General features: G+C 42.0%; 1 protein-coding gene across 9 annotated transcripts in view; it reads left to right on the top strand.

Moving 5' to 3' along the window:
* LOC143293577 (uncharacterized) overlaps nt 1–25228 on the top strand; it is a 139358-nt gene that overhangs the window by 103174 nt on the left and 10956 nt on the right. Inside the window, exons 4-5 of one of the 9 annotated variants that reach the window (XR_013056788.1) lie at nt 9900–10380; nt 12558–12669. The exons of 3 other annotated variants lie outside the window; for them this stretch is intronic. Coding sequence is in view for 5 of the 6 variants with exons in the window: in XM_076604594.1 (XP_076460709.1) it covers nt 12558–13060 (503 nt within the window). In the remaining variant the exon portion in view is untranslated. Of the gene's footprint in view, nt 1–1953; nt 2571–4423; nt 6217–9899; nt 10381–12557; nt 15003–16606; nt 16832–21038; nt 22649–25228 lie in introns of those variants that run through there. 5 more of the 9 variants (XM_076604599.1, XM_076604635.1, XM_076604594.1 and 2 more) reach the window with 5 other exon arrangements.

Consider the following 25228-nt stretch of genomic DNA (forward strand, 5'->3'; position numbering starts at 1 on the left):
TTTAGCATTGCGCATTTCCCATATGGAAATGCTGACTACTCCTCTGTTCACACTTAAAAGTTTGCAGCATAGTCTCTTCACTGGATTAACTAAAGATCAAGTGGAGACCGTTTTGAAAACATGTATGAAAAAGAGAAATGTACAAACAAGTTACTCATGGTCTGAAGTTTATACATGTGACAGATCGCCTTCTCAGCAGGTTCCCATCTTACCAACAGTTTTGGTTTCGCCAGTAAGTGGAGTTTGACTGTGTATTGGCAAAAAACATTTAAGGTCAAATTGTTAGGGTTCTGGTCTTGGTTCGGTGACGTTTACGTTGTTTGAGGGACGAGTCTTAGGGTTTTTGGTGTTTTTTTCCCATACAAATTTTTGATAATATATCCCATATCTCTCACCAATATTTGACCGCTGCAGTTGGTTTATACCCTAATGTTTTACTTTCCACACAGTGGTCTGATAGTTCAAAATTGTTGGATGTTGGAAGAGCAAGGTCTCCTCACGTTGTCATCACATTTTCTTGTCCAGTCTTTGAGACGCGTGTTTCCAGCTGCATGTATTATTGTCACTGTATGGTTCAAGGGAACATTTTTGTGTGTGTGGAACGGACTCCGCGAAGGATCATCTTGAGTGCTGTCAATGTTTCCAGTTCCACAGCTTTTTGCAGGTATTTGATAGAGTGGATGGTTATAGTGTTTTGTTTTACATTCTTCAACTGAACACACTATAATGGGGCACCTGTATATACCTCTCACAAATAAACACTGTAAATACTGTATGTCACTGAGGAGATTGCCTCAATAACCATTTTAAGAATTTATCAATTAAAAAAAATGTTCGGCTTGTAGACATCCATACTTCATCTTTGGGGAAATGAATTTATCTTTTTAGCGAAATGAAGATTGTAATTATAGGAGTTCACTGTGGCTGATCACAGTACTTATGGGACAGTGCATAGTATACAACAGTTCCGTGCTGGCTATAGCTTATGACCAGTAATAAGAAAGCCGATGAAGGCCGAGTGGAGTTGTTCGTTCAGTGGAGGTTGCATTGCTCGAGGGGATGAGTCCTGGATGTTTGTCTGGGTTGGAGGTCTCCGGCCGGTGACAGACATTTGTATTAACATATTCTTGACCAGGCTTAAAACAGGGAGATACTGAACAGACATTCAGCACTTATATGCCCTTACCTCTCAGGGTCCTGTTTGTGCAGATGTTAATGGTTCTGATGTATACAAGTGATATCCAGCTAAATCATGAATACTGTCCTTTATCATTACAATGTCTATTACCTTCAGCTTTACTGTCGTGCGTTTTTAAACTGCTGCTAAATATGGCAGAATCAGCGAACACAACAAACAGCGTAGACACGACATAAATCTATAAAATAAAATAAAAATAAAATAAAAAAAACTTATAAAAAAAAAATAGTTGTAGAATAATTTACTTAACTCTTTTTGATCCAAACCAAAATTTAAACGAAGATCACTGAAAGGAAATCAAAAACAAATAAATGAAAACGTTTGTTTTATTGGTGTGAAGCCACAGCAGGTATGTCAATAAAATGAAAAATTACTCATCCCACCCCACACGACCTCCAAAAACAGGGAGAAAGAAAATAAACTTAAATAAACAAGACATTAACAAAATCTCAGCAGTGCTTCTCCACCCAGAAATTATTTCTTGTAAAAAAACAAAACAAAACAAAAAAACAACAACCCAGCAACAACAAAAGAACCCTGATGATCAGACCTAGTACTTCTGTTCTCCAGAAGAAACCTACTGACGACTAAGCTGAACTTTCCTTCCAAACAATAAAATGAGCTTTGATGATCAGACCTAGTGATTCTGTTTTCCAGAGAAACATGCTGACTTGCCTTCTAAGCCCAGCTTTCTCTCCATAATAACTGAATGATCTTTGATGATCGGATCCAACACGCTTTCTGTTGTTTTCCAGAGTTCTGGGGAACTGACATGGTCTTTCGCCTGGGCATTCTGGGCGCCCAGAGTCGCCGGGACTGGCCAGGCTTCCCGTGCATGTATTGCGGCAAGCGCTTTGTGCATCAGCCCAGTCTTATCCGACACAGGAGGAAGTGCGAGGGCAACTACTATCTCTCCTGCCCTCACTGCGACAGACGCTTCCATCGCCGCGATCGTTATCAGGAGCATCTGCAGAGCAAACACGGAAAGTTTGACGAGATGAAAGGGACCTTCTTCAGAAAGTACTGAATCATTCCATCCCCCACCTCCACCTCAACCCCCCCAAAACAAAACAACAACTTGTTTTCACGGAGTACGTTTCCTGCATCATTCCCTGAACGCCAACGTATGTGTTCAGAGTAGAAATGGTGACATAGGAATCGTCTGACATTATACAGTTCTCCAGAACGTCGGAAATTATTTCTTTACAGATGGTCGTCAATCGTCAAAAAAGAAGAAGGAAATAAGTAGAATGTTTTGTGTTGTTGTTTTTTTGTTTTGTTTTTTTGTGTGTAAAATTTCGTACTGGTAATCAAGACTGATAGGCATTCTTGTGAACTCTCTTTTTTCTGTTCTTTTTTGTAATGGATAACTCTACAGGGATTCCTTCTGTTCAAGAGTGACTGACAAACATGTCAAAATGTCAAACTGACAAACATGAAGAGTTAGAGGAAGTGAAGAGAGAAGTGTTACAATATATGTGACAATGAATGCCACAAGTGCATCTGTAACTTGGCATCGACTGTTACAGGTCACTGGGTTTGGATAACAGGTGTCAGCTGCAAAATGCATTCCCTGTTGTTGGTTGTTTTTTTTGTTTGTTTTTTTGTGGGGTTTTTTTTTGTTTTTTTTTTGTTTTTTAAGTTCGCAAGAAAATACAAAATTTACGGACATACCTATACAGTTACATATTACTTCTTCCATGAGTAGACACAAACGGTTGAGTGACAAAGAACGTTCCCCTTTCATGTGTAAGAAATTCAAATGCTGAGATCGTACCCATTTTTCTTCTTCAAAATATTTGTTTTTGAAATATTCAGTTTGAATTGGTTGTTCATTTCACACAACCACTGCATTTTGCTGTTGTGTCTTTAACAATTAAAATATCCAGAATGTCAGTGTGCACAGTGTTCTTTTTGTTTAAAAAAAAAGAAGAAAGAAGAAAAGATGATAATAATATTCTCCATTGGCATTTCATGGAATTTATATTGCAACGGGTTTAGTTTGAAAGCATTTGCATCCCAGTGCTGTTACTGAAATTCTAGTTTTCAATCTTCCACTATTGTTCTTTCACTTGGTTGTTGATTCAAATTCACAATTGCATCATGGCCACTGACCTAAAAAGCACTCTGTTTTTAGATCAGTGATCAAGACATTTGGCAGTGTCTTCTGACTGGCTCAAATTCAGCAGAACATTAGGACTGGTCCAAATTTGGCGCTGTCTTCTTAATGCTTCACATTCAGCAGAACATTAGGACTGGTCCAAATTTGGCGCTGTCTTCTTAATGCTTCACATTCAGCAGAACATTAGGACTGGTCCAAATTTGGCGCTGTCTTCTTAATGCTTCACATTCAGCGGTACATTAGGACTGGTCCAAGTTCGGCAGTATTTTCCGATTGGTTCAAATTCAGCAACTTAAAAAAAAAATTTTTTTATCCTTCTTCGGACTGTTTAAACTCCAGTAATACATATGGACTGGCTCATTTTTGGTGGTTATTTTATGACTGATTCAGTGTCAGCATTAATTTTTTTTTTTTATAAACATTTGTTCAAATTCAACAGCTATATTCTTTTTCTTTTATGCAGTGTGTCTCTGCATGTTGATGACATTTTGTATGGCTCCATTTTGGTCAGATTTTCAGTCTCAGTATTAGCTTGGAGGTCAACTGGTCAGTAGCCTGTAAAAGAATGAATGAACAATGTGTGTGTGTGTGTGTGTGTGTGTGTGTGAGAGAGAGAGAGAGAGAGAGAGTGATTAAAAAGGACTTTCTCCTTACCAATTTAAAATCCTGAATTGTCAGCTACAATTGTTTTCTCATTCATTTTGAATGAAGATGGGTGTGGGAAAAGGGGATGCTTAGTAGACTTGGCCTGCACAATCAAACAACAATATAAAACTTACTTTTCTTGACATAAAAGTGATATGTATGTGAGCAAAAAGAGACGATGTGCAGACAATGGCACAGTAGTCATCTGATAACTGAGTTACTTCTGCAGCTGTACATTGAATAAGACATGCAAAAAAAATTTTAATCCCATTACTGTGATATTGTGCAAATTAACTGCTGGTATTTATTTACCGCTTCCAACCCCATCCCCACCCTCCTCAACGCCCTCGCCACCCACATCTTATTATTATTATTATATCTTTTTTTGTTTTCTGTTTTGTTTTTTGGTTATTACACCCTCCAACCCAAATCATTGAAACCCCTTTCTCCCGTTGCAGTGTATTTCGCGGAGTATGACCCTCACCGAAGGTTTGTGTGCGTGAGGTGCGGGCGGTCGTTTGTTCACCGCACCAACCTGTGTCGGCATCGCAAGAAGTGCGAGGGCAACTTCCACCTGGCCTGTCCGGAGTGCGGCCAGCTCTTCCACCGCCGTGACCGCTACAAGGAACACCTGGAGAAGAAGCACTCCCGCCTGGACTGCTCTGTCACACACTGAGGAGAGGGAGGAGGAGCAGGGGGAAGCAGGTCAGGGAGAGGAGGAGGCTGGAAACACTGAACGATGATTAGTGGTGTCTTGTTCGAGTTTCGTCTCGCAGCATTCATGGGCCAAGCTGTTTGAGTTTGGTGGTTTTTTGTTTGTTGTTTTTTGTTTAAAGAGAGTGTTCACAGAAAAAAGTGGTGACTTTTTAAACACGCTTGAAGAAAAGTTGGGGGTAGGGGCCAGATTTGTGGATAATGAAACAGAGTGCATAAAAGCAGAAGTGGTGTCCTTCTTTTAATTAATAGGAAAACAAAACAGGGTTCACATGATTTGTCACTGTCAGATCTGCCGAAGAACAGTAGCTGTTTCCAGTTTCGATGCTGTGTGTATATGTTTTGGATGGCCTGGCGTGTTCTATAAGTTGATTTATCAAACCATTCATTCTGTCTCAACGGAGGAAGGTGGCAGAATGGTTAAGACGCTTTTTCTGCCAATACAATGTCCGTGACGGTCTGGGTTCGATCCCCGTCTCGCCCTTTCTCTCAAGTTTTACTGGAAATCAAACTGAGCGTCTATCCATTTGGATGAAACGATAAACCGGAGTCCCGTGTGCAGCATGCACTTGGCGTATTGAAAGAACCCATGGCAACATAAGTGTTGTCCGCTGGCAGAATTTGGTAGAAGAAATCCACTCTGACATGTACACATATGTATTTGCATACACTCAAGGCCTGACAAAGCGCGTTGGGCTTTGCTCTTTGTCAGGCAGCTGTGTAGCAGATACGGTATAGCTTATATCGATTTGTTGAATACAGTGACGCTTCTCGGAGAAACTGAAACTGAAAACTCCAAATGCCTGGGGCTGAGACAATGAAAAAAGGTGGTCATCTGTATCAGCTTGCTTTGCAGCTGGTTTCTGTCAGTTCTTCCCCCACAGAATCTTTCTTTGGGAATTAGCGTATGAACAATAAAGTTATGTATATTGTTGATGTCATAAATATGGCTCAAAGACTGGTGTTTTCAAAGCTGTCATATCCACTGCAATTTTGCAGGGTTGATTTTTTTTGTTTTTGTTTGGTTGGTTTATTCATTCAGGGAACTTTAATTTGGGTAAAATTGTTGTCCGTGTGATGTGGCAGGTTGTGTGTGTGGGAGTCGGTTTAACATTAGGCAGTGTCAAAGTGCATAGTGTTGTCATGTGAGGTGGATTATGTCAAGCCATATAGATTTTTGTACATCTTTGTATGACGTTTGTAGAGAGAGTCAGATTTGAACACTTTTGCAGCTTCTCTCTCTCTCTCTCTCTCTCTCTCTCTCTCTCTCTCCTTGTTTTTCTTTTTCCACTACTTTTTTTTCTTCTTCTTCTGCTTCTTCCTCTTCTCCCCATCTCTCTTTTTTCACTGAGAGCTGGATGTAAAACAGCATGTCCATGCTTATTTCGCTTCCCTCATTGAATAGAATTCGGTTTAATTCATTTCTTATTGTTCTTTTTACATACAGAACATACACCTTTCACAAGTCTGAAACTGACGCGTATCTTCCGAGATGTGATTTGAGAGAGTGAACTGCCGTTGAATGGAATGTTAGGCAGGTTGTGTAAAAGCATCATAAAAAATAAAGCGTCACAAAATGAAAGTGCTTCGTCGTACTGTGTTCCTGGATTTGTAAATCTTTAGTTAGGTTCCTGCTTGTCTTTCTATCTGTCTGGTATTGACCTCTCTCTCTCTCTCTCTCTCTCTCTCTCTCTCTCAACTGCATTTGTCTTTTCTTGTTATAGTATTAGTTTCTTTTAAAAACAGAGAAAAAAATTATCCGTCTTAAGGGCTGGATATTAATAAGGCATGATTTTGCTTGTTCAACTTCCCTCGTTAAAGAAATGTTGATGCCACTAATTGCTGTTGCTTTTGGCGGGTTATGATGGGCTTTTGGAAAAAGGAAATTTAGAATCCAGCGTCTGCTTTATTCTGATCTGTACGAGCTGCCTGCCTTGAGAACAATCTATGTCAAGATAGTGCCGTGGATTTGACATCTTCGTTTTACACAATCAGATTACGCCTGCTGGCTGTTGAAGAAATAACCATGAAAATGGGTGTTTAAAATGATAATAAAAAAGAAGCGTGGCCCATGATATATATATATATATATATATATATATATATATATATCTGTGTGTGTGTGTGTGTGTGTGTGTGGCTATTTCATCAACACTGTGGCTATTTCATCAACACTGTCCCCTGCCTCCTTTACAGCTATATTTTGTGTCATCGGGTCCGTACCACTACGACACAAGTCCACTTTACTATGTGTCCGCTTTGCCAATGGCCCGTTTCGCAACAGGTCATGTACCACGTGCTCTCACTTGCACATAGTCACTCACACAGTCATGTACATCAGCGCACAGCACACGCAGTCAAGGTTCCTTTCTGTCTCCTTGCTTTATCAGGCTTACATTGACACATGCACGCATGTGCTCACACATTCACACACACACACAAACAGACACACACGCCAAAACAACAACAAACAATCATAATCATGCATCAGAAGTTGGTGAGTTGCCGATGTCATGAGCCATGATTTTGAAGACCACCACAAAAAAAAACAAGCCCACTTCCGGTCTGCATTGTGAGCAGCGGAATGGGAAGGTGCTGATATCAGACAACATTTTAAGGAACAGACATGTTTTTGCTCAATGATAGCTCATTTGTTGCCTTCGTAGTTTGACTCTGCGTCCTTGGCCTACTTTATCAGAATAATGGCTGTCTTTGTTTGATTATTTGAAAGGAAGAGGGGGACGTGACTTATGAACCAGGTCAAGAATTCCGGGGCAGAATGGGAAGAAGATCGTGTGACTGGTCAGTGTGGTTCACATCAGTCAGTAGAGTTCAGACTGGACTTCGTTTTCAACCAGAGGTGTGTGCATGTGTATGCATATCATTTCAGTGAACTTTACAACGAGGCCAGACCAGCACTTTGGGTTTATGTAGTCAGGCATCTACTCTTGTTTTCTTTTGTCAAGGAAGATATGGTGTTGATCAGTCATCATGGTTTCACATATCCTTGAAACTGAAACGGAAACTTCCAGTGATTTTTTTTTATGTTACACACACACACACACACACACACACAACAGAGCATGTTGTGTAACAACGCAGGTCTTGTTTCCTGTCAGTTTTCAGTGCGTGGTCAGTGGATTGGTGTATGCAGTTATGTGACATCTTTTCTGAGTTATGTCACTGCGTTTTCAAACATCTAATGCAGCTTCTTGACATAGCTTGTGTTGTGAAACGTGGATTGTTTTCTATGGAGCAACTCTGTACAATTGAAAGCACCCACAAAAATAAGTTAAGCGCTAAGTACTTCCCATTTCTTCCGCTCTAAATGTAGACCGGCTAATACCTCGAATTTGTGGTGCTAAAAATTTCCACTGTTAATACAGCCTGATTCGTATAATGGCTCACTGTGTTTTCAACAGTGGTCACCATGATCATCTGCTGTTACACCTTTGTGTTCACACACACACACACACACACACACACACACAAATCGCCTCGATTAAATGTCCTGGGTTTGGATCCTTCGGTAGTCACAGGTATCTAAATGGACTGGTATCGCTTATGTGAAAAAAAAGTGAGAAAAAACAAACAATAAAACAGGTAATTTGCTTACTTCAGGGACAGTAAAATAATAACTTGAAAAGAACTGTGAGAATCAGTTTATCAGCAGATACACGGGGTATTCTTGCAAAAACTAGACAGACAGCTTGGTGGTAAATGCCAGGTCCTGTATTCCACTAACATTTTTATTATACTTTTTTGTTAGTCTGATGAGTAATTTTTATCAGACGGAAAAAAAGGGACAACCCCATCTTTATTTCTGTTCATTTGTTCCCGTAGGCTCAAAGTGATGGGGACGATATATTTGTTCTCTTATCGTAGCTGTCTGTAAAATTAATGAAAACAATTCTTTAGCAGTTAAAAGAAAAGGCAAACATACATGTTAAAAAAGACATTCAGCTAGAAGGATATTAGATGCGCGTAATTATATGCTATTACAAGTCCATGAAAATATTAGATACCTTTTACAAACCAAGACTAAAAATAAAATAAAAATTTTTTTAATGTAAAGACTGAGAAATAAATCTCCCCCACCCTCCGCCCCACCCACCTCATCCATAATTGTAGCATCAACCTACCAGGACCTGCATGTCACAAATGGAAACTATAAAGAAATAAACTAAATCATCAGTAATTCTTACCAGCTTAGAGTCTTCAACAGAGGAGTGGAAGGAACAGGTGCTGTGAAAGGAAATGGTGTCGGACAATCTGGCACATGTGAGGTTGTTCTCCGTCCCGTTTTTGAGGAGCTGTGTTTGGCTTGTGTTGGAGGTTTTTCCCCACTCCTTGGTTGAGTCCACAAAAAATCTTAGCAGCGCTAATTTTGTTCAGCGTTAAGGATTTTCCTAATGGAATCAGCGTAGACTAAGGAAATATTTCAGCGTCAAGCAACCTTAGCGCTGCAAAGTCTCTCATGCAGCGCACCCCTGGCATTCAGGGATCACATGCTCAGTGATGAATACCCACAGGACGAAATGGCCACCGCATGGCGTGGTTACAGTCCAGCGTTGTGCATCCCTGACGAGGTGCACGGACAGACAGATCATACCTCAGAGACATTTGAATGCCGTCTTATCCCTTGAGGCAGATTTAGTTAGGCGTTGTACTTCTAATCCGGTGTTCACTGGTTCGAGGCCCCGATTTGGCACGGACTGTTCTCTGACTTTCCTCTCTCCACCCAGGTGTCCAGTGGGCTCCCGACTTTGGTGATGGAAGGTAAAACGGTGGAAGGAGAGGAATGTGCCATTTTACCTGTGCCGACCCCTCGACACAGTGGATATGAATTCACTGATCCGATGTCTGTATGAGGATATGGGGCGGACTGAAGCAGAGCGTCTTTCAGAAATATTGAAATGTTTTCTTGCCCTTCGTTTAATTTAAGTATTCTTCCAAATCAAAACCTTTTCTCTTTCGCTCCTTGGTTTGAGCTGACAGTGGCTGGAAGAGACTGTTGGACATTACTTTTCTTTTCTTCTGTGTAGGAATCAAAGAAGCAAAAGTGGGTAAACCAAGCTAATAAATTAATTGGAAGCTGTGTTTTGAAGAGAGAAAAAAATGAGTATGTGAAAACTCATAACACGCCAGTCCCTTTTTTTTTAATTTTTATTTTTATTCTTCTAATCTACGCTAACGCATTGTTGTTTTTTTCCTCCACAGCCTATCCCATGTTAATGAGCACCGATTCTCGAAGTCGAGGACACAGCAGTCTTCCAGACCCTTTAGGCAGACCGATTCCACCCAATATGACACCTCGGATGATGCGCTCCTCTTACCACCATCATCATCAGCCCTACAGACAGGACTCAGCTGGCGCAAGGGGTTTTCCGGGCTTTTTCCGAACGCCCCGACCCAGATCCCACAACAGCGGCAGCGGTGGCGGCCTGTCACGGTCAGCGTGTCGTAATTGCGGCAAGACGTTCGCTCACAGCGTCAGCATGCTGCGACACCGGCGGAAGTGCGAGGGCACCCCCCACCTGACATGTGCGGTGTGCGGCCATCAGTTCTATCGGCGGGACTCCTATTCCAGCCACTTGGCCGTGGCTCATGGTCTGGCGGATGATAAGTCTAGGAGATGAGTGTTGAGGTTGGACGGATGCGTAGGGTTTTTGTGTGTCGTCGTCGGCGTCGTTTTAGATGGGTGAGGATAATGGTTTCGCTCTTCCTTTTCTGATCTGTTTTGTGTGGCTGTGTTCTCTCTTTTTTTCTCTTTTTTTCTGCGGTCTCCGTCTCTTTCTGTCTGTCTCTGTCTGTCTGTCTCTGTCTGTGTCTGTCTCAAGCTTTCTCTCTGGCTCATGGTTTGGTTTGTGTGTATGTGAGGGAGGGGGGGGGGGAGTCCAACGCAAATAACGAAACATATATAGGTTGGTGACCATACGATAACAGTTCTGAGCTCTCTGTTTCTGTTAGTGATCTGTCCGTCTCTGTCTCTGTCTATCTTTCTCTGTCTGTCTGCCCCTGTCCATCTCTCTCTGTCTCTCTCTGCCTTTCTCTGTCTCTCTCTGTCTCTGTCTTTCTCTGTCTTTCTCTCTCTTTCACTCACCCTTTGAGTATGTTGACATGTTATCTTCCTGGTCTTCTTGGACAACCCCATGCTGGACATTATGACAGAGAAAACTGATGTAATGCTGTATCAATGAAAGACACACACACACACACACACACACACACACACACACACACACACACACACAAGCGAAAAACAGCAATAGCAACGACAGAAAAGCAAAGGAACAAACAAGCAATGATCTCTCTCTCTCTCTCTCTCTCTCTCTCTCTCTCTGTGTGTGTGTGTGTGTGTGTGTGTGTGTGTGTGTGTGTGTGTTGCCAGCCCACTTTTTTGAGGACGTTCAGGAGGTGCAAACCAAAGGGAGGTAATAAAGCCTTTGAAACCGAGGCTTTTTTGTTTCCCCTCACAGCTCCACGCCGATCTTTCATTTTTGCCTGCAGCAGGTCAGGTATGGGGAAAGAGGGCTGTGAGAAGAGAGGAAACACCAATTTCTCACAGAGGATTCTTTTTATTTCCTTCGGGCACGGTCAGCAAACAGATTTAATGCTGATGTTTATGAAATACTTCAAAACAAAAACGACAGCAAACAAACAAACAAACAAAATACACTTAATGCCACAGACCAGCATTGGCTGAAGTTTTGTGGCTTTATTTGACTGTATCGAGTGAATTGGCTTCGCCTTTTGGGTGGGGGAGGGATGTGGTGGTAATTTGTTGTTGTTGTTTATTCTAGTTTATTTGCCTGTCCCGCTTATTCGTTCATACTGAACATCACCAGTTAATATATTTTCTGTTCTTCCAGCACTATAAGAGACAGTGATAGATATGATTTGATATTGGCAATCATGACTTTGGAAACAGAAGTCACCTTGTGTCCAATTAGTTGGTTTTCAGCGAAGTGTTCAGAACAAGTATTCGAAAAAGGTGGGAAGCTGAGTAATAGTGTGCCGCACATAAATTCGCCTAAGTTTATGAAAGTAAAAACTGACACAACTGACACTGGTCCTTGCTGGAATCTGTAGTAAATATTTTGTTACGTTTGATGGTGGATTCACAGATACCGTCCCCTCTCAACCCTTACGCCCTCCACCACCCACAAGAACAAAATTTGAATAAATAAATAAAATAAGTAGGGGAGATGACTCCTTGACTCTTGAAATAATGTTTCTGATCCAGCGATCATGGTGAACCAGGGCTGTAGTGGACTTCTTAAGAACATGTTGAATTTCCCTGTCGCCACAGTTTGCAGTTGATTCATACTACTTCTCAGCTGCTTTTCACCAGTTAGTTTCAGATTTTGTGCTTTTTTGGGTAGGTGATACTTTGACATGAAATCTGTATTGTAACTTCTTTTTTCGGTGCTCTACATTACAGGATGTTCGGTGGAATTTGTTGGATTATTGTGCCAGCTAGGTTTGATTCTTTTGATTTTTGGGAATGGAGTTCTAGCTTGGACTGACACAGAGAATCGGAAATCTTTCTTTTTGGAGAATGGCGTTCCTTCGGGCAGCTTCGGAATCGTATAGGTCTAATTATCACAGCTTTTCTTTGGCTTGTATGAAACTGGATACTTATTTTTGTTTGACTACAAGATGACAGTCAGATTCTGTGCAGGATATTGTATGTTTAGAGTCTGGAAACAATCCTTTCCCATGAATTGTTGTAAGAAAATTAGTATCAACGTATTCGATTTGCGATTGATAAGCAGAAAATTTACAACCTGAAAATTACTGTACTTATTAAACAAAGCTGAATGAATGATGTGAACTTGACCGGCTGAACAACTAACTGCCCTGTTTCCTCAGCAGGCATGCTGGCGGCAGCTTACAGACGGCGCTCCCATCCTTCCCAGAATCCCTCACGAAGCCCGTGGAGCGGCCGACAGCGATGGGGCTCCCTCACAGATGCCGCCAGGTCTCGAGGCGTCTCCTTCAAATCCGGAGACATGCCCACCTCGTGCCGGAACTGCGGCAAAACGTTCACGTATTCCCAGAACATGCTGCGTCACCGGCGGAAATGTGAGGGGACGTTTCACTTGGAGTGCGGGCTGTGCGGGCAGCTGTTCAACCGCAAGGACTACTACAACACTCACTGCATCACCAAACACGGCGTGGTCGCAGGGGGAGGAGGAGGAGGAGGGGGAGGGAGCATTGGTGGCGTGATGCCTCCTTTCCATGCCAGTGCCAGTGCAGACTTCAGTGTCTCGGCGTCAGCAGGCGATGGTGGTGATCGGCGCGAAGGAAGAGGCGTGTCGTTTTCTGGAGACAGTGGTGAATCTGCTCGTGAAACTCGTGATGCGAATCCGGAATGAACAGAGGGAAGATGTCTGTCTAGGCTGAAAATTATGTCTTCAAACACTGACGAGATTTGTCTGACAATGACTTCGTAATGACATCACGTTTTTTACAAAAGAGTTCATTGGAAATTTCAGTTGCATGTTGTGTTTGCTGTTTGAGGACATTGACAGTTCTTCAAGGCAGAAGGGTTCGTTTTCACTGGTTTTATTAACGTCCAGCCTAATGGTTTTGTACTTCTTGCCAAAAGACAGGTGTTGATGTTATGACTAGCTCTAGCTCTTCATCCATGCACTCTGTGAATGCAATATTGTCATTGAAGAAAACACACACACACACACACACACACACACACACACACACACACACACACACACACACACACACTGTTTCTTTCTAAAAACTGAACAAATCAGAAAGGGTGCGCTTTCCCATGGATGATAGAAAACATCAAAACAAATTGTGTCACCACTGTTCTGTTTTTGCAATATTTTAACCACGATACTTTTGACTGTAGAAAGCTTCTAGTTGTATAGCCATGAATGAATGAAGGAATGATATGGATACTTATATAGTGGATATCCTCTGTCGGAGACCAAGCTCTAAGCGCTTTACAAACACGGGCACATTTGCCGACTGACGGCTGTCATCGGGCGCTAATCATTCGTTTCCTGTTTAATTCAGTCAGATTCCAGGCATGCACACATACACACTCAGACAGACTTGTGACATTTTACGTGTATAGCCGTGGTCGTGTGCAATTACAAAATGCTCGTTTTCATTGGTTTGTATGAATGTGAATACCCTTTTGCGATGGGGTCATTTCGCACAGCTGGACAGAAATCAGGGCGACAGATGTGGGTGGCACTGGAGGGTTTGTAATGGTATTTCTGCTGTTCGTGAAAGATTAAGATTGTTGGGCATATACGCGTGATGTGTGAGGTGTATTTGGACTTTTGAGCGGTGTATGGTTGGAATGGAATTCTACGCCATCAGAGGGCCTTACCTCAGAATCACGGTTTAAGTGTGCGTGATGGGCTGTCTGAGCCAATCGGTACAGTGTCTAACTTGTCTGGTGACCAGTCACTTACTTCATAACTCACCTCATTCGGCTGATGCGAGGTGTTTTTTCGTATTTTTTTTGTGTGCGTGTGTCAGTGATTTGAATGAAATAAAATGCTGTTGTTTCATTCTCATTTTCAATTGTAGATGAATATCAGATTTGTAGATGAATATCAGATTATACGAAAGTGTTATGGAGTGGGATCACGCTCAGTGTGTTTTTGGTACATGGTGCAGTATGTTTAGTTTTGGGGATGCTTGGTTGGTTTAACGGAACTTTGAAGGAATACTTCAAGATTGAAGATATACATAATATCAGAAACAAACACTTAATTACTGACAAAATGTGTTCTTAAGACAGAAACAAAAAATCAAGAACAAAAAAGAAAATAAATGACACACATCATATTGGAATGTGCTGGATTCTCTCACACTGTTGGCTTTTCTCTAATGAACGTGCAGGTCATCTTGCAAAGCTTGGAGCTAAAAACGCTTCAAATGCAATTGAACTTCCTCATCGTTTATCACCATCTGAAATATGTAATATTGTTTAAAGAAATATGCAAAATTCCTTTCTGTCTTTAGAAGTTAACACTTCTGCCTTATTAAATGCTAAAAAAACTGGCAGGGCTGTTAGGAGCACGGTATTTAGGTTATTACTAAATGCCCCATACACAAAATATTGTGAAAATATTGAATGCATTTGCAAGGGACGTTTAACGGTAGAGCACGTTTTAACCCGCTGTTTAGTAATGAAACCTTTTTTGTCTCCAGAAATTACGGAACACGTGTTACCAGTTTCAAATGTTAACATTTTTTTGAAAAAGTTATACATTTCAAACTGTTCTTTATTAGAGTTAGCTAGTTATGTGTTAAATAGTCCAGTTGGTTGTTTATTGTAGGTCCCCACATGAACCTCTTTTCAAAAAAATAATCTACAGAAGTAGTGCATACAATATTTGTTGTTGTTGTTTTTTCTTCTTCTTTCTTTTTTTCTTTTTTTTTTTTTTTTGTCCTAATCCCGCTTCCCCCGTCCCGCCTCTCACACACACCCTTCTAATATTATGTTTTTTCTTTCGCCAATCACTGACACTCACCCTCTCCATTTTAGATTTTGTACTCTATCTTTTCCACATTCTGTTCTCTCTGTCTGTCTGTCTCTCTTCCTTTCTTAGTCCGCTCCCCCTTGCCCCCCCCCTCCACCTCCCCCCCCCCTTCCCCCACCTCAACCACCCCTCTTTTCATTCGAATATACAGAAATGTCGATTTCTAATTAATACTAACAATCATTATTATGATAGGAATGATAATAATCCAAATAAAAATAATAATAATATCATTTATTTTTAGTCTAATATCATCATCTTAGATGAACAGACTATAAATAAATAAACGAACGAACGAAATGCCACACACACATGCACACACGCACGTACGTACGCACGCACGCACGCACGCCGCGCGCGCGCGATTCTATACGAAAAGAAACATACTTCTGAGTAGGCGCCTTGTCTTTTATTAGACGACAGTGATATTAAGGTAGGTAAAACAAAGATGATGTATTATGAAGAGAATTCAGTTCAAAGCCATGATTCTCAAATAATGGAAAAGGTAGTATTGGATGTGCACTCGAAAGGAAGATGAGATGGTGAAACAGTGATTGAAGAAACGGGGGAGGAGGGGGGTGGGGGGTGGAACCTAGAGGTGAATGGGAAATCCGAAGTCCACAGGAAAAAAAAAATCAAAACATGAATCAGACCTATGGCATATTTTATAAATATTTATGCTCAACACTTATACCACTGAATATTAGGATTCCGAATACATTGGAGGTAACATCCAAGCATAATTGTTTATGAACTTAATTCCTTTTGGTACATTGATACCCGAAATGACATAATTTCATTTTCCATTTCTCTGTCACAGTTCTGTTAAAGCCGGAGTCTGTTCCAGCATTCGCTGATCGCATAATATTGCTGATAAGTTTTATAACATCGCGAGCAAATCTTGTTTTGCTAAATCTTTTTATTTTCACAATTGATGGATTTCTTTTCTCGGTCCGCTCTTACCTTTATTTACACGTTGCTTCAGATGTTTGTGTGTTGTTTGGGGTTTTCGTCCATCTGTTGGTTTTTATCAATTCGTCAGTGTGAATAACCCTTTGTCCCAAAATTGACGTTTTCTTTCTTTGCCCCCTCATACATTCCGTTACTTTTTAATTTTATGTTGTTTCAGTGCATTTGTTAGTTTTTATCCATTATTCAGTGTATAAGTCTGTTAGTTTTATCCGTTTCAGTCCATCTGTTAGTTTTATCCATTCTTCATTGCATAACTCTGTTAGTTTTTATTCATTTTTCAGTGTAAAGCTATGTTGGTTTTCATCCATCTTTAGTGTATAACTGTGTAAAATTTTTATCCATTTTTAGTGTACAATTCTATTAGTTTTTATCCATTCTTCACTGTGAATAACCAGTGCTCCCCCCCAAATTATGTCTCTACAGCCTCCTGGGGTTTGTCACAGCCTTACATCCCCGACACAGTCAGAGCTGGAGGTAGCATGCGTAGGACATCTCAGGCCTCCAACCAATCAGTCTGCCTCCAATCTGACGTGCCGTAACTGCGGCAAGACGTTCGCCTATTCCTTCAACATGGTTCGACACAGGCGGCAGTGCGAGGGCCGCTACCATCTTCAGTGTGCCGTGTGTGGCCGGCAGTTCCATCGTCGGGATCTCTACGCCGATCACCTCAAGATGGCGCACGGCCTTCAGGATAGTAAAAGAGATTCGTACACATCGTGATGTAGGTCAGCAGTGGTGCGGTGCCCCTATGGTCTTGAGACCACGGGAGGAAGAGGAGGAGAAGAAGATGATACATCATGATGCTTCTTCTTCTTCTCTCTGGTATATGACCAGCATCGACTTGCTGATGGTTGCAGGTTCTTGTCATGGTTGATGCGTGCTGGCTGTTTGTGTATTTCTATAGCCCTCCAAAACGGGGGCTCGAACCATGATCTCTGATGGGCATTGGATCAGAAGTCTGACGCATAATCGATTCTGATGTCAGCATGTCTTTATCAGGTTCAGTGGGTGGACAAGTTACCACAGGGATGGTATCTTTTAATGACACGTTTCCAAGCATTGAGATTGGTGTCAAGTCTGACAACATTAACCTCCACCAGACAGTGTTCATTGGTCACCACTGGGTTTTGATGTTTTCCCCATCCCCATACTGACTTCATCTGTGTGTGTGTGTGCGTGCGTGCGTGCGTGTGTGTGTCTGCGTGTGTGCACGCGCGTATGAAAAAATATTTTCCAAGTTATTTTATGATAGGCTTGAGTTACATCGATGTCTTTTAAACATTTTTTTTTTTTTTTTTTTTTTTTTTTTTTTAGAAATTATTTTATTCTATTTATTTATTTATTCATTTTATTTATTTGTTTATTTTTTTCTGCGTGTGCTTGTTTTTCCCTGCTGTTCAGCAGTTTCGTGTAGTTATGTCTGATCAGAAATTTCTTTGCATGCAAAAATGTGTCGCAGAATGAAATCGCTGTGAACGAACTTAAGTTACTGTGGTGAAATTATGAATCTTTCAAAATTAGTTCATTAAGATTAACAAATAGTAAAGAGTGGTAACTCCCTCCATTCACAAGGTACACAACTTCAAGTCAGTGCTGCTTACGCTACCGATTCAGCTAGCACACAGGTAAATAAAAGGTACATTGGAACAAACCCAGACACTTCCTCAAAAAAGGAGGCGCCGGGCCTGTCCTTATACCGATCATTTGACATGTGCACATAGCAGCAAAGACAGAAGAAATGTGCAAACACAACTTAGCTTTTATTCAAGACTGGCATAGCCTCTTTAATCTTGAACAAGCAACACAGAACACATGGACAATACAGAACAAACACATGGTTGCCTCGGTGGTTTTTCAACTGGAAATTAACAAATAATGAGGCCTCGTTATTTGTTAATTTCTAGTTCATTAAGAGTTTGGTTAACACGTATTAGGACATTTCTATTACTGTCGGTTTGAAAAAACAAGGCGTAACAATGAGTTTGGTTTCATGTATCAGGACATTGTTACTATCAGTTTGAGAAGCAAGGTTTAACAATGTGTTTGGTTAAAATGTATCAGTACATTTGTGTTAATATCAGTTTGAAAAGCGAGGTATCACAATGAGTTTGATTACGATGTATCTGGACATTTGTGTTACTATCAGTTTGAAAAGCAAGGTATCAATCCCCAGCCCTCAGCCTTTGTGCCTCAAAAGGTTTTTCTTATTGTTTATTGTTTATAAGTCCTAGACAGATTTATTAGCTGTGACATTTTTGCAGTTTTCTAATTCCATCTGTACTCTGTTTTGATTGGCATGGATGTGTGAATGTGGTGTTTAACTGAATAAACATATTTGATGACTTTGATCGACTGTGTCTTGATTTGCTTGCCATCCGTTGTAGGAACTTATATATCTCTCTATCTTTGTCTCTCCGTCTGAAGTGTTTATAGCGAGGTACTAGGTAGCAATGTTTGTTATCTATTCACTGAAACATAGAGAAGAATATATATCTACAAATTCCTATTATTTTTCTTTACAGGCCACTTGATTGTTAAACTTAAGTGCACCTGTGTGTACAGGATGGAGTCCCGAACATTTTTGTGTGAAATATCTCTTTCTCTCTCTGTCTCTCTGTATCTCTGTCTCTCTGTCTCTGCTCTCTCTCTCTCTCTCTCTCTGCCCTTGGTGTCCACCAATAAATGAATGGAACCAGTATTCATGAATCTCTAAAATAATTAGTGATGGGATTGATCGTGGTGGTGTGTTGATTCCGAAATGGTGTATGATAACTTCAAGTACTGAGATCTTCCCAGACCATTGATTCATTCATTGTATGGCTAACTGTCTGTCATTCACAAGCACTCTCAGAGCTTTGGTTAGAGCCGTAATGGCAGTAATAATCACCACAGGTATAGACCGGTCAGTGTTTGTATTCTTACATTGGAACGAATGGGTCAGTTTGAATGTACTGCACACACGCATCGCACGTACGCGCGCGCGCACACACACACACACACATACACAGACACTCACACTCACACACATTCTCACACACGCATCGCGCGCACACACACACACACACACACAGCACACACACACACACATGCACACACACACACGCACATACACACGCACGCACACAAACACACACACACACACACACACACACACACACACACACACACACACACACTGATGATACGTAAATGAAGGACCCAACAGCTGGTTCTGTAAAAGTTTTCTTAGTGATTCACTGCATTGGATGGCATTGAGCAGGTCGTTCCGTAATATACTGACAGCAGTTAAGATTTCTGGACTGTTGCACTTCAGTGGGGAAATGGGAACGTCAAGGGGAAACATTGCGACATCAGGGGAAAACGCGGGGACATCAAGTGGGAACGTCAAGGGAAAACGCCGGGACGTCAAGGGGAATCGTGGGAACGTCAAGGGGAAACATGGGGACGTCGAGTTATGACTTCAAGGGAAAACGTGGATTGGAAGGAGTGGGCAGGTGCAGGAGGAGTTTAGACAGCCTGGGCGTACTGACTTTATTATTGACATAGCCATCGTTTAAGGTTAAAAACTTGAAGAACGCATCTGAATTCGAGTTGACTTTTTAGTACTAAACTTGGAAACTTTGAAATAATTTGCTGCGCATCGCATTTCGTGTACACAAGATGCTGTCAGTTTGTATGGTGGCTGGATCCTTTCCTGGCCATTTGTGGTCCCATTCTGTGGTGGCTAGTTACCCATGACAATTTTGTTTCCTTTTGCATGATTCATGGCACGCCATTTTCTGCCGGGAATCTGATGTACTGCCAACTCAAACTGATACATTGCATGGCATGGGTATAGGTATTTTTCTCCTCTTCTTCCCTCCATCGTTTTATCAGTTTTGGTTCTGTCAGATACATACTTTTTTTTCTCTTTTTTTATCCACGTGGTCCAGCTAATACGTAGCACATTCCGAAAAAACCGCGTTTTATTTCTTTGTCTACGTTAATGTAGTAGGTTTTGAGTTTTTCCTTTGGTTCAGATTGTATGGTTGATCGTTGATTGCATGTTAAGTCACGAACTCTATATGCATGGACATAGGGTCTTTGGTTAAAATGAAAAAAAAAAAAAAAAATCTTTTTGACTATGATTTTTCTTTGGTTTGCTCTGAAAGGTGAACAGGACTGTGCTTTGTCTTGCTGGAAAGGTTGACATTTTGTGGAGCAGAGTTAATTCCCTTTGCCTGACTCTCGAGTCAGGGAAGACGACATTCTCTGTGAAATACTGAGAGATCAGGCTCATTAACTGTGATTGACATAACAACTTAAAATTGTTTTATGGAAAGGGGGGATAGTTATATTGCCTTTTGGACGGAAAATCAACAACGCTTTTTTAGACATTGACCTGAATATTATAATACTCCCCCCACCCTTCTTTTCCCCTCATTGATTTAGTCAAAAACCAGCCGAATAAAAGTATAAAACCCATTTACCTTTATTCTGGTGATGCTAGGTACCAGACATGGCACAAGATTCGGATTATGTGTCACGTTTTTTGTCAGTGCTAGCAGCAATAAATCATACAGCCGCAGACAACTATCCAGTCATTTCAGGTAAATGAACAGACCGGAGCTCTTACTGTGACTGTGATCTTATAGTGTAAGCCCTCTCCCTGGCAGAGTGATGCCACAGTGTTTGCCTGACCTGTAGCACGCAGAAGTGGAAATTAAGCCTTTATTTATTTTTAATAAACCAGACGGGAGTATGAGGAAGGTAAGGGGGAATTGGTGAAATGTCAAAATTTGGTCTTATTTCATGCTGCTGTCATGCGCTTTACTGTACCCTGACACATACCTCACGTATCCGTTCTTATTGACAGGGTTGGGGTTTCCGCCACAGCCCAGAAAAGCCGCCCTCCAAACTATGCCCCAGCACGGCTGGAGGAGGGATCTCCCCAGGCACCACCACCACCACCACCAGCAGGCGATGCCGTGGCGGCAGAAGCGGACTGGAGACGGTACCATGGAGCCGCTACCTGTGGCTGAAGGCCAGGTGGAGAAGTTCCGGTGTCTGTCGTGTGGCCAGGTGGTCAGTCACCGGAACAACGTGTCCCGCCACAGGAGGAAGTGTCAGGGCATCGGACACCTGCAGTGCGCCATGTGCGGCAAGGCTTTTTACCGCCGGGACCTTTACCAGGGACACCTGTGGACGGCCCACCACCTGCAGGATGCTGGGGACAACAGGAGCAGACAGGGGCTGACTTCTGCCCCCGGTTCATCCTTATCCTCCTCCTCCGCCTTGCACTTTCCAGCTGCTGATACTGAGTGACGGATGGAAATCATCTCTTCAGTCCAGCCTTTGCTGTCTGTGCCATTGGAGCTGACTGTCAAAGCTGACCGCATCCTCTTCCTGTTCCCTCTCTTCCTCCTCCTCCGTCGTGCATTTTCCTGCTGGAGACGCCGAGTGGTGGATGGAGCCTTCCTCTGCTCCTGTCCTCTGGTGTCTTTTAAGCGCGTTGGGTTATGCTGCTGGTCAGGCATCTGCTTAGCAGATGTGGTGTAGCGTATATGGATTGGTCCGAACGCAGTGACGCCTCCTTGGGTCACTGAACCGAACTGAATCTGTCCAGCCTGTACTGTGCCACAGGAGCTGTTTCTCAAAACTGACCGCTTCCTCCTCGTCTTCCCCCTCCCCTTTCTCCAGCTTGCTTTGTCCTGCTGCAGATATGGAGCGATGGATGGACCGAACCCCCCTCTTCACTCCTTGCTCTGCCCCGGCCTGTACTGTGCCACGAACAATGGTCGTCCCTCGGTCAAGAAGGAGGACGTAACTGTGTAACTGTCTATGCATACGGGCGGGAGTTGCTTTGCAGGCCGAGTCTCAAAGCCGTCAATCACATGAAACAAGGGCTTCCAGACTTTTGGAGAAATAATCACCTCAACCCGTCTTTCCCTGAATCAGAAAGCCGTAAAAGTTGTACATGAGAACAATTGATTGTTTGTCACTGAATAAATAAATAGGTAAAGAAAGAGAGAAAGTTTCTGCGAAAAGCAGCCCTGAAATACTCCTTTGCGGTCGGCTGATTTGGTTTGATTCTACGAAAAGACATACTTGTCATCGTCACAGAACCAACACGTTTTCATATACTTTTAATGACAATATATAAGGATCATAAGTGTTAACCAAGAAAGTTTCAGTAGGGTCTTAGTCTGATTTAGTGCCAGGATCTTAATTAAGAAAAGTAGATGTATGACAGACCCGTCAAGGCATGACGTGTGCCTCGTTCTCTGAGGACTTCAGACATAGTGGTATGTCTCGGCTACTGACCTAGTTGCAGTGAATGCACACTTCTCGCAGGTCGTTGTAATTCTGTATACCATATACAGGCGTATTTTATTCATGATTTATGATTTATCCATGATTTATCATGTATATGCTGTGTTGATGTAATCATATGTTCTTGTTCTCTCTTTTAGTTTCTCTCTGTGTGTATATCTTTATCTGTTTTCACATCTGTCTTTCTGTCTCTGTCAGTCTTGTCTGTCTGTATCTCTTTCTCTGTATCACTCACTCTCCCTCACCCTGTCTCTCTCTCTCTCTCTCTCTCTCTCTCTCTCTCTCTCTCTCTCTCTCTCTCTCTCCTGACTTGCTCTGATTGCCTTACGTATTTTCTCAAACACGACCAGAGCAGTCGCAAAGAAGGAAACGGCGGCAGTGATGTGTCTTTGAATATAGGGTCTTTGGTAGTCAGCTGTTGAGATTGTCCTGTTGGTCGTGTTTTGTGTACAGGGAGTGTTCTGCGGTATGTGAACAGTGTGTTGTCTTGTTCTTTCCCTCATATCAGCGCTGTGTCTAATCAGAACACCAGTTAAATAAAGGATGTACCCGACTTCGAAAAAATATTTATGAAGTAAGAAAACAACAGAAAATTAGAACACGCACGCACGCAAACATGCACACGCACACGCACGCACGCACGCGCGCACACACACACACACACACACACACACACGTACGCATGCACGTTGTACACACACACACACACACGTACGCATGCACGTTGTACACACACACACACAACACACACACACACACACACACACACACACACACACACACACACACACCGAGAGAGAGAGAGAGAGAGAGAGACCGAAACAGAGGGGCAGACAGACGGACAAAGACAGAGAGAAATACTCCCCTTTTGGGGTGTGGAGGATACAATAACAATACATACTCATTGAATCACAACTTCAGTCCAACGATGTCTCCGAAACACGTAAAAACGCACGCACACGCGCGCGCCCTAATGATAATGATTTGCAACAAAACAAATCAAAGGACGTCTAAAATCACATATGTGAATAGACGTTAAGCAAACGAACGAACGAAACATGCACGCACGCTAGGCCATGGTTCCAGACGCATCACAATAGCAGTCTGTCACAAACGCAGTGTGACAGAGACAGCCAGGCACATCTGGCATTGCCGGTAGTGGGCAACACTCTGCCCGAGTCCCCCAGGGTGTCAGTACTGCTGTAGTGACAGTCTTCTTCTTTTTTTTCCCGGACTTTCTTGGGTCGACCACCGTTTTATTATATATATATATATATATATATATATATATATATATATTCATTATGACATTCAGAATAGATGGGAAAAACTGTGAACATAAACAATAACAGATGTAAGTGATTATGTTGATATATATATATATATATATATATATATATATATATATATATATATGTATATAGTTAATTACACAATCAAACACATGAATCATTTTATGGTTTTTAGTGACATTATATAAAGTTACAGACACAAACACATACACAGAAACATAAGCACACGCACACACACACACGTTTTGCTATGTCATTCATCTTTATGCTGAGCGCAGAGCTGCAGTAATTTCTAGCCCAGCCATGTTACCATTGTATTCCACGTTCGCTGACACCCCCCCCCCCCCCCCTTTTTTTTTCCCCCATCGCTGTATCTTCATACTATTACACATCACATTACTGTTACAAAGACCTCTCTGATCGCAGGTTTGTTTTTGTTTGTTTTGTTTTGTTTTGTTTTCTTCACACACACACACACACCCCTCTTCTTCTCCCCTTTTCCTATTTTTTACTGCCTCACATGAACTTTTTCATTGGAAAGAGAAAAAAGGAAAGAAGATTAATAATCAATAGCAAAAAAGAAACAAAAAACAAAAACAAAAAAACCCACACAACAAAATAAAACAAAACAAAATAAAAGTGACAGTCATCTGGAATGCCTTTGGAAGTGATGCCCCAAGACCTTGCTGTGACAGGATTGGGTGAAGGATTGCATGGGTCATTCCTGGTTTGCTTGTCGCTAAATCTGAGTTCTCTGTCTCTGTCTGTCTCTCTCTCACTCTCTCTCTCTGTCTGTCTGTCTGTCTCTGTCTGTCTGTCTCTGTCTCTGTCTCTCTCCGCTGTTTGCCGCCAGTTCATCTACGGTCATCTTCTCTTTCTCCAACCTGCAGATGTCCAGTTCACGCCTTGGCATGTAAGTCTTGTCGTGAGCCCTCAACACATGTCCCAGCCAACGGAGACGCAGTTTGCAGATGATGGTTGACATAAGAAGACAATGTCCTCTTCAACTGAAACAAAGTCGTGCCATTTGATCTTACGTAGGAATTTGGTATCGAAGGCATCCGTTTTTTCCCCACCTGTGTGGCCTTAAGCTGCCAAGACTCGCCGCTGTAGAGGAGCGTGGATAAAACAGAAACAGGTAAAGAGTTATTATGAATAGCTACTTTGTAATGTAAGTGATTTCCTGCGTTAGTCTGGTACCATCTGCGTGTGTGATGATGAATATAATAAGATGCCAATAGACAGTATACATGTGGCGAGTGACTGATGCTGTTCATTTTCTGTCTCCCCCCCCCCCCCCCCCCGCGCTCTCTCTCTTTCAGCTTAGCTCAGGGTAGCCTGTCTTTCTCAGGCTGTGACACACAAAAACGGAACATTGCCCCACAACCTGTCACTTCTCTCGGTCTCTCTCCTCCCCATCCCCCTATTCCTCTCTGTCTCT

This window comes from Babylonia areolata, chromosome 19, assembly GCF_041734735.1.
Source record: "Babylonia areolata isolate BAREFJ2019XMU chromosome 19, ASM4173473v1, whole genome shotgun sequence".
Lineage (NCBI taxonomy): Eukaryota > Metazoa > Mollusca > Gastropoda > Neogastropoda > Buccinidae > Babylonia > Babylonia areolata.